This window comes from Diachasma alloeum, unplaced genomic scaffold (genome assembly GCF_001412515.2).
Source record: "Diachasma alloeum isolate Michigan unplaced genomic scaffold, Dall2.0 Dall_scaffold_00879, whole genome shotgun sequence".
Taxonomy (NCBI): domain Eukaryota; kingdom Metazoa; phylum Arthropoda; class Insecta; order Hymenoptera; family Braconidae; genus Diachasma; species Diachasma alloeum.
In genome coordinates this window covers 373,755-383,731 of record NW_021681000.1, presented here as the reverse complement: position 1 = coordinate 383,731, position 9,977 = coordinate 373,755, and the positions used below count along the sequence as shown (strand labels likewise).

The 9,977-nt window shown below is 42.5% G+C and overlaps 2 protein-coding genes across 4 annotated transcripts in view; one reads left to right on the top strand and one right to left on the bottom strand.

Annotated features, from left to right (window-relative positions):
* The window catches only part of LOC107045126 (serine/arginine repetitive matrix protein 2), a 10,570-nt gene extending 5,430 nt beyond the window's left edge, over positions 1-5,140 (bottom strand). For both annotated transcript variants that reach the window (XM_015267263.2, XM_015267264.1), the window contains exons 1-3: positions 4,229-5,140; positions 2,086-2,239; positions 748-1,446 (exon numbers count right to left, since the gene is read on the bottom strand). In XM_015267263.2, coding sequence (XP_015122749.1) covers positions 748-1,446; positions 2,086-2,239; positions 4,229-4,573 — 1,198 coding nt within the window. In that variant the 5' untranslated portion in view covers positions 4,574-5,140. The remainder of the gene's footprint in view (positions 1-747; positions 1,447-2,085; positions 2,240-4,228) is intronic.
* Positions 2,927-9,931, top strand: LOC107045128 (chromosome transmission fidelity protein 18 homolog). Of its 2 annotated transcripts, XM_015267266.2 has the most exons (5): positions 2,927-2,980; positions 5,654-5,789; positions 6,512-7,526; positions 7,799-8,041; positions 8,481-9,931. In XM_015267266.2, exons 2-5 carry the CDS (start codon positions 5,705-5,707, stop codon positions 9,775-9,777), a joined length of 2,640 nt encoding a protein of 879 aa, XP_015122752.1. In that variant the 5' UTR covers positions 2,927-2,980; positions 5,654-5,704; the 3' UTR covers positions 9,778-9,931. The 2 variants fall into 2 exon arrangements, with proteins under 2 accessions (XP_015122752.1, XP_028982432.1); XM_029126599.1 differs by lacking the exon at positions 2,927-2,980 and having other exon boundaries at positions 5,584-5,789.
* The last annotated feature ends 46 nt before the right edge of the window (positions 9,932-9,977 follow it).

Sequence of the window (9,977 nt, the reverse complement as noted above, 5' to 3'; positions counted from 1 at the left end):
GGTGTATAAAAATACAACTGCGTGAAACACACAGTAGTATGAAACTTCAACTGCGTGAAACACACAGTAGTATGAAACTTCAACTGCGTGAAATCACAGCAGTATGAAAATTCGGCTGCGTGAAACACACAAACTTCACGCATGCGTGGAGTGTATGGAGTGTACGGGAGTGATTCACGTAATGGTGCGAATAGTCACGGCCTTAAAAAAATACAAAAACTCGAGTGGAGAAATTTTCTATAGAAAATATCTCAATAGAATGAGAGTATATAATATAATTCAGATCTTCTGAAAGTGATTGTTGGTTATTGAAGTAGTGAGAATTATTCCGGGAATTGATTATCTGATTTCGTAATATATCTCCCTAAAGAAACAAAACTGAATATTTCTGTAAAAACAACTACGCCAAAGAAAAGTTTTGTTTGGCTTTTACTGGAAAGTACAAATTTTTTGAAAATACTACGAAATGAAAAAAAAATTCAAGTCAGAAATTTATGACTGGATCTTTGAACATGAAATTTAATCATAATTTAATCGCCGTGGCTATTCGCACTACCACACGCAGCGCGTCGCACGGAGAAATTCATATAAGACCCGAGTGCAGGAGCGGGTATCGAAATATAGTGCAGATGATTCTAAGGATGATTGGTTGACACGTTGTACTACTGGCCGACCCTTACATGAATTTCTGCGTGTGGTAGTGCGAATAGCCACGGCGTAATTAAATACTATAAATTTATCCCTGACCCGTTGTTCCCCCGATGGGAGGTGGTAATGAGTTGTGTTCAGCTACTTGAGTTGCCCAATCGGAGATCCAGGAGTTCGAGTCTCTGGAGGTGTTCATCTGGAAGTGATGGACGTACGAGGAGTGCTGCTCGCCCTCTGTGAGGATGCCCACGCTGAACGTTTTGTCAATGTCCATCCGGGCTTTTTCCTCGTCTGTGTAGTCCTTGTGGACCGTGTAGGTACCAGCCTCACTCACTGTGCCGTCCGAGTCATTGTCCAGGTTGCTGACGCTGAATTTATCAATGTTGGGACCTGTGCTGCATTCTCCAGAGTACGTGATGCAGAGGGTCTGGATATTTCGTTGTTTCTGGGGGGATTCAGGGGGATTCGAAGAGCTGGGGGTGTAACTTGTGTTCTTGAGCTTTTCGGAGGAGGCCTGGGAGTGGTGGAGGTTCTCGGAGGAGTAGGAGTGGTTTATCTCGAGGTACTCGATGTTCTTGGTGTATTTTTTCTCTGGGGAGTATTGCACACGGTTTGAGCGATCATCCTCGAGGGAACTTTGGAGGCGACTCAGGTCGTTCATTGTGGAGGAGTTGGGGAGGTCTGGGCGGGGAGGTGAGGGCTCGTGGTAGGAGCGACGGTGAGGGGTGGACCTCTCGGTGAGGGAACGGGACATCGGCGGGTGACGGAGGGAAACTCCTTTTGGGGACGTTTTTAAACCTGAAACGAAAGACTTGGTTCGTCATCTCGGTGGTGGTCTGATTTTCATTTTTTTTGGAAGAGTTTTTTGAATATCCTACAAAAGAATGCATTTTGATATAAATGCCCAGATAAACAAACGATTTCCCACTTAACAAGTTACAAAAATGTTGATGAAATATTATTTCCACCTATACTTCTGAAATCAAGTGTTCAAAGGAGAGTGTTGAAACACAATTTATTTAAAATTTTCTTGCCCAACATTTTCTACTGAATTTAAAATTACAAAACAATTTTCCCCAAAATCACTCATCAACTGAATAATTTCGTAATTACCAAAGACGTAAAATTTAACGAGAAACGTTTTCTCCCTCAACAACTGAATTTTGACAGTATATTTAGATTTTCGGCGGTAGCCTTGAACGCAAGCGGCTGGCTATTGAGGAACCGAAGGTGAGCACAATGTACCTCGGACTAATACCCACGGAATACTAATGGCCACACGTTGCCCCTGCCATTGGCGCAACGAGTGAAGATGACTTCACCGTGACTCACTCACCGGACATATACAACATTTCCATATATAAATCTTACCCAGTGGCCGATATAAAAAATACCGAAGTTCAACAATGTACAGTTAATAAATCAACTAGAAGTTACCTAGTTCTTTCAATTTCTGGGATAATTTGTCAGCCTTTCGTTTCGTATCGTCTTCACTGCTGAAGTATCCCTCGGAGTAGTTGCTCACTGGTTTACTCTTTTGTACAAAATTTGGGGATAAATCTGCTGATGATTTACTGGTCTTTATTTCTATCTGAAAATCCAAAGAAAATTATGTCAGAAATCAGAAGGATTCAATTCTGCCTAACTAATCTATTATATTTAATTAATTGATTGGAGAAGAAAAAGTTGGGAGACAATTCTCATTCAACAAAGAATGAAATCAGCAGAACAATTGAACAAAATAAACAAATTCATATAAAATACACCAACAGTACACTCGATTGTATTCAACGTGAGAAGGGGGTGAAGTGAGATAACTATATTATAATAGCTGTGTTGAAATACTGCTTCCTGCTTGTTGTTTTGGTTTACATCGAGGCGATGCAATGTTGAATTTTCAGACGTTGTTGCACACACTACGTTGCACTTTATATGTACGAAGTATATACCATCTTCGCTATTTTCACAATGAATAAAATGAAGACGTACGACTGGAGTTATTATTTTATTCAATAAGGACAGTTACAGACACCAGTGAACAGTGATTTTTCGAAGAATACGAGAGAAAAATCCCATCCACATTAACGGGTGCTACGACCGAGTGAATTCTCAAGCCGCAAGTTAAACTCACAATTTTTAAATGTTGATATCTCCGTTATGATAGTCAAATGGGATTAAAAATCCCTTGACTGAGGTTTCGGATTGTTAAAAAAGCAATAAAAATGCATAAATTACAGTAATATCTTAATATATCGCAGAAATGTCGGCATTTAAAAGAATAGCCAACTGTCAACTGCTCACGGACTAAGCGGATGAAAAAATCATTTAAAAGGTTGGACTGTTCAATTGAAATATAATTTTGTGCCTCGAGATATTTTTTAATGTTGGTTTATCCCAAATAGGATACTCACGATGTAATTAGTTCGGATATAACCTTTTCATATCACTCAAATCACATGTGTCAAACGTGCATGGGGACAAATGAGCGAGCGTAGGGAAATGGGACTTTCCACGTTTATGGACGATTATTTATTAAAAAATAGTAATTATCATGATTAATACAAGTGAATTTTAATTCTGAAGTTTTTACTTTCTGATATCTAATTTAAAACTTCGCATGTTTACACTCATTTCAAGAGAAATGTTGGACTAATGATGTGTTCACCTTAGCTGTACGAGCGTGGGGTCATTTACCTTAGACATGTTCGATTAAATGTTTTCCACAGAGAATTTCAAGATCTACGAAAATGTCCTCTGGCATCGACCGAGATCAGTTCTCCCTAAATATCCCGGAATCCCAAATAGAGGAGATACCGAAGTTTTCATTGGAGCCTTTCCTGCAGCTCTTGAAATTCCCCACGAAATGTGTCTCCACAAAAGATCCTCAGATATTCCTCATAACACTGACCATCAAAACAAATTTCACCATTTCATCACAACGAAAACTGACAGCTCTATTTTGAAAAGACGAAAGATCATCTCTGTGGAGATCTACATCGAGCATAATTCACTCATCCATCCTACCATTTCATTATAATTAGACCTAAAGCCCTGTTTTGAAAATACAAAGAATTATCTCTGTCAAGATCTACGACGAAAGCATTTTATAAGATCTCAGGAGAAAATTTCACAGTCAACAAAGGTGGAATAAAATATTCAACTTCAAGATCAGTTTTCCCTAAATGAGGGCAAATGAGGCAAAATGGACGTATTGTACCTCGGTTTAATATTAGTGACTGATTGAATTTATTCTAGAATTTTTTTGAAAGTATTTTCTGCAGAATTTGGAGAGCTGCAGAAGACGTTTTAGCGACAGACTTGGTATCTTCTCTGGATTTTATTTAGGAAGAAATAACTATTTTTTAGTTGTTGATTGCTTCGATGATTTCATTGTCGTTGAATAAGTATTATAAAAGTGGAATCAGCAAAACAACAAACCCAGCTTCGAAGTCAGTCTATCCTAAATATCTCTGAATCTTCTATAAAAAATCCTCAAACTCCCACAAATGCCAAAATATCTGCATCCCCCCAAACCCTAGAACCCTACTTAAAACCCCCAAAAAATATCGGTTCCACTGACCTTGGACGTCGAGACATTCCTCCTGTGCCTAGCGAACCTCTGAAAAAGGCTCTGATACTTGACAGTGTCGACTTCCTTATTGCCATCGTCAAAATCAATGGTGAACGCTAGAGCAGCTGGACTCTGATGTGTTTTCCCACAGACATCTTTCTCGAGTGAGTCCTCCCTCTCGCAGTCGCTCCCCTGACACCTTGAATTGGCATTGGCCACATCTTGGAGAACATCCAAATCTTTGCACCCAACAATACCATTGCCACGTCTGGCAACAACGACCCTGGCGTCATCGTCCTCATCCTCGACATGACACGAGTTATCCTCACGATCCTTCTTCCTTACCTCCTCCATGCCGACAATGTCCACCTGACATTCCCGATGATTTCCGTTGTTCAGAGGTTTTATTCACTCGAAAAGTCTTCGATATTCTCTTCCCCTTGTCATTGAACATACGTCTACGTTTAATTAACTTTTTTCCGGGGCTATTTTCGCGCTCCACGATTTTTTATCACGAATAGTTGTGCACCAATGCCACTTGCGGCTTGACAATAGAAAATAATAGGCAGGAAACTGTGTCGGGACAGGTGCGGTGGCTATCGGTTTAGGGCGCACTTGTCAAAGGTGTCAACACACTCGATTTCTACTCGACTCTTTCTTTCCGCATTGTAGGCACTCGGTTTTGGGCTCACTCGCACATAACGACGATAAGATACGGTTTTACGTCATTGGGGCTGTTGGGGGAACATTCGGGGATTTTTTTTGTTCAAATAAAAGACCGATGGCCTGTTTAAGCGACTGGGGTTTAGCTCGACGCAGGGGAGGCGATAATCTAATGTTTTTTTTTTACGAGCAGGCAAGAGTTCCTGGAATAGAAGGCGGATTCACTGATGGGTGGAGGGCATGAATGCGAGAGCGCGATGTGTGTGTGCACAGGGGAGGGGGTTACCTATCGGATGGAGGTGACATCAATCTAATTGGCGATGGCAACGTAGATGTGGGGGCTAGCCAATGAGATCGCTAGATAATCGGCGTTTATCAGACTATGTTTTCAAACGTCGTTTTGGAGCAGAATGGCTTCAAGTCGATCTAAATTCAATATATCCCTCTCAAATATTATTACTTTATTAGAGGATACTAAACGGCCGATCAGTGCGAGGGAAGAAGTATTATTACCCTGGCGGATCTGTCGATTGTAGAATCGAGTTGATCAGTATATTGATTCGTACGCGAGTGTATGTACAGTTGCGGATGACGAACGCCCCCCCCCCGGAAAGACCAGTCTATATCGATTAATCGAATGGCTCGAGATTTTCTCCAGAGCGCGGTCTTTCAGAAAATTTGAGAGCGTTCATAACCCTCAAAATTATCCGTCAGAATGAATCCTCACGTCTAATACTCGTCGCGTTATTTAATACTAATTTAATTGAGAAGTGATTCTAGAAAGTTTTGAGTGCTCTGGGAGCGTAACAACTCCCGTTCAAAATGGACCCCAGTGAATTTCCCGATTCTGATGAGGAATATGATCTCATACCAACTGATGTATACAAGGCTTCGAGGCCTCCAAAAGGTAAGTTGAATCGATCCTTCAAAATTTATCAAATCCTCAAACATTGAATTATCAGGGGAGAGGGGAGCAAAACACTAGAATTCAGTGGATTCCGAATTTTGAACAGCTTTGAGTGAATTCTTCTACTCAAATTTACAGTTCTCATTGCTCAATTACAATGAATTTTTAATTAATTGAAAATTCAAGAACACAATTATCCAAATTTTCTTGATTTCTGCTAATTTTCAGGAAAATGAAACAGCAAAATGCAAAGTTCAGAGCAAGACTCAGAGAGGGCAAAAGATGTGATGCTGAATTTCAATCGAATGAAAAAAGAAAAGTGTAATCGGCCTAATCTAGTCAATTGAATTATAAACAAAATTGATTAAAACAATTTTTTTTTGCTTGAATTGCGCCGAATAGTCGTTTTTCGTTCGTTGTATTTTGAAAATGAAACAGCAAAATGCAAAGTTCAGAGCAAGACTCAGAGAGGGCAAAAGATGTGATGCTGAATTTCAATCGAATGAAAAAAGAAAAGTGTAATCGGCCTAATCTAGTCAATTGAATTATAAACAAAATTGATTAAAACAATTTTTTTTTGCTTGAATTGCGTCGAATAGTCGTTTTTCGTTTGTTGTATTTTGGTTAAATATTCTCAGATAATGTTGATTTCTCATTGAAATGAAGTAACATGAGCCCAAAACCCCGACACGAATTAAATAGCTTATTCAATTTCCGTCTAGAACCCCCGCCACCCTCGGCGTTACCAAACGGACCGAGCACCCCCGCCCCCTCGGACCAACCGGACTTCCCGGACGACGACTTCCCAATCGAGGACGAGCTCAACTCCCTCCAGGAGTCGGCCTTGGCCTCCCCAAGAGGGTCAGCCCCAAAGCCTCCCCCCGAGAAAGCGAAGAAACGAACCTTCGAGGAGCTGCGAAGAGACGTGGCAGAGCTCCTCAACAGTTGTCCCTCCACGTCGACCCTAGACCCAGCAGACCCAGAGCTGTTCGACCTCGGTCGGCAGGATAAAAGGCCCCGTTGGAACCAGCCAAAAGAGGTGATCGAGGCGATTCACCAGGAGACCCTGAGGAACCGCCTGGTTCACGAGGGAAAGGTCCCCCAGGCCGTGAACAAGGCCTGGAGGTCGACCCCGAGGGAGACGATATCCTTGAAGATCCCCTCCTGGAATTTCGTGGCCCTGACGAGACCCGCGGACTCTCAAAGAATTTACGTTCGACTTCGGCCGAAAAATCCATCGAAAATCGTGGAGGTGACGCCGGCCGGAGGTCTCCTCAATGTCAATTACGAGAAATTGAAGGAAGAGGCGGAGAAAATCCTGGTTGAGAAGGTGCAGAGGGAGAGTCTCCCTCAGCCGGAGGGCCCAGAGACCTCCGCCTCGCTGGGCGATGAACTCTGGGTCGACAAATACCGTCCCAGGTCGTACATGGAACTCCTGTCTGATGAAGCTGTCAACAGTCGGTTCTTACACTGGATCAAACTCTGGGACAAAGTCGTCTTCGGGCGGGAGCTGGTCAGGAAACGAGCGCCTGTGGAGAGACCTGGATGGAAGAAGTTCGTGAAGAAGGAGGAGGTCGAGCTGGTGGACAAGAGGGGCTTCCCGGTGCACAAGATTGCACTGTTGAGTGGCCCTCCGGGGTTGGGGAAGACCACTCTGGCTCATCTGGTGGCGAGACATGCGGGGTATAACGTCGTGGAGATCAATGCCAGTGATGAGAGGGGTCCAGATGCTTTCAGGTAGGTCATTGATTTTTTACGGTAGAAAAAATAGTGCACGCACGAAGAAATTTAATGGAAAATCCTAGTGAATTTGGTAGAAATTCTGTCGGATTTGCATTAAACTAGAATTGGCCAAAAACTAATAAATTGTTCAATAAATCATCAAAAAATAAAGAAATAATGAATCAATAAAACCCACGAGTTATATTGAAAAATGTTGAAAATTGTCACTTGAAGCCAATGGAATATTCACATTAGTTTATCTCAATTATTGTCGTTTAAAATGTTAGGCAGGCGCTGTTGTCTTCAACTCAGATGAGATCTCTGATAGGAGCAGACCCAAGGCCCAACTGTCTCGTCCTGGATGAGATTGATGGGGCTCCAGCACCTTCGATCGAACTTCTCCTCAAGTTCGTTCAAGGGAAGTTAACGGCCAAGGGGAAAAAGTCGAAGGAACTTTCTGCCAAGGATAATGAGTACTGCAAGAGGCCTATTATCGGCATCTGTAACGAGGCCTACACCCCCGCCTTGAGGTAAATCTGTCCTTCTAAATTTCTTTTTCTTTTCCCATTTCCGCTCATTTTCATGGAATAATTTAATTAAAATCGACAGGTTCCATTGATTATCTACAAAATTTTGAATTTTCAATGACGAAGTTCCGTGAAGTTTCAATGAAATTATAATGTGACAGAAATTTCCAAGAAGTCCAAACTTGCTCATTTAATCATTCAAAGTTATTTATTGTAAAAAATTACTTGAAAATTGGGTAATTCGCCGGTCAATTTCCACAAGAGAAATGTCTCCCAAAATTTCTTCTCAACCCCCCTCACTCGATAATTAAAAAACGATCTAAATAACAGGTAATTACATCAGACAATAAAAACCCCAGTAGAATAAATTCAATTAACACAGATGAATACCATAAAAAGCGAGTGAATTCCACCAGTTCTTCATCGATTCCGTGTCTTTCAGGTCGCTGCGACAAATGGCATACATAATAAACGTCCCCAAGGTCTCCCCAGCGAACCTAGCAGGCCGTCTGGCCACAATAGCCCGTCGTGAGCACCTGAAAATCAAGGAAGGCACGTTAATCCAGCTAGCAGAGAGATCTGGTTGTGACATTCGAGCCTGTCTGGGTGCCCTCCAGTACCTGGGCGCAGACTGTGGTAAGTCAAACCACAGCCTCGGCAACAAGGACATGAAGAAGTCGATCTTCGAGGCCTGGAGGGAGATCCTGCAGGTCCCCATGGACAGGGCTGGGCCCCTGACCCCGAGAGAACGAGCCCAGAGGATTCTGCAGGTGTCCCACAGCGAGAACTCAGAGAGATTGACTCAGGGGGTTTTCGAGAACTACCCCCCGAACTGTCACGAGAAGATGAGCAAGGTATCGATATCTTTGGAATGGTTTCAACTGTACGACAGGATCACGACAGTCGTCAACACGACGCAGGATTGGACAGTGGCAGGGTACACTGGCTACTGCTTCGTCACTTGGCACTTCGGTTTTGCTGGTACAGTCAATCCTAAATTAACGTTCCCCCATGTAGCTGGAGACGTCTGGCAGAAGACCACCAAAACAATGGGGATATTGTCGGTGGCTAGGAAGTCTCGTGGGCAAGACACTGCAACAATTGTCCTGGATATTGCACCTTTTCTGTTTGAAATTCTCAATCCAAAGCTGAGGTCGGTGGCTAGCAATCTTTACTCTACCAAAGAGAAAGCTGACTTTGAGAGGCTGATAGATGTCATGCTGGATCTGGGGATCTCCTTCGTGCAGGAGAAGAGCGAGGAAGGAGCTCTCGATTATAAGATTGAACCTGATCTCTATGAGGCGGGGATTTTCCCTGATTGCAAGGCTCGGAGGCCGTTGTCGTATGCTGTTAAGCAGATTGTGGCGCACGAGCTGGAGGTTGAGAGGTTGAGGAGAGCCGCTGTTGCCTGGGGCGCCTCGAGTGAGCCTGAGGGGTCGAAGGATGGTGAGGACGAGGTTTCAAAGCCGAAAGAGCCCATACCGTCTGCCAGTGCCTTCAGGCCGAATCATCTGAGCGAGATGGAGATGGTTGTTACTCCTAAAGCGACGAAGTTCAGGAACTTTTTTGAGGGGTTTACGAAACCTTCGGTGAATAATGTTGTGGAGACTTCACCGAAGGGGGATAAACCTGGGAAGCAGTACCGAAATTTAATTGCCAAGTATGGGGTTTGGTATAAATATACAGAGGGATCCAGTAATTCAATTCGACGAAATGTGTCTATGGAAGATATTTTGTGAAAAACTTGAAATAATTTTTTTTTGCGGTGATGACAATGTAATTACATTAATAATTTAGTTCGATAATTATTTTTTATTATTTGTACAGATACTTTTGTGAAGGAATGATGGGGGAATTGTATATTGAATTGTATAGTTTTTAGTTTTGATAATAAAGTTGACAGTAAAAAAAATTTGGAGTTTGTTTCATTTTTTCATCC

What these genes read in the sequence shown, in the direction of transcription:
- LOC107045128 (XM_015267266.2), top strand. Translation starts at nt 5,705, where the DNA reads ATGGACCCCAGTGAATTTCCCGATTCTGATGAGGAATATGATCTCATA. An exon ending in GGCTTCGAGGCCTCCAAAAG is followed by an intron (nt 5,790 to 6,511) that starts GTAAGTTGAATC and finishes ATTTCCGTCTAG; the next exon opens with AACCCCCGCCACCCTCGGCG. An exon ending in GCCTACACCCCCGCCTTGAG is followed by an intron (nt 8,042 to 8,480) that starts GTAAATCTGTCC and finishes CGTGTCTTTCAG; the next exon opens with GTCGCTGCGACAAATGGCAT.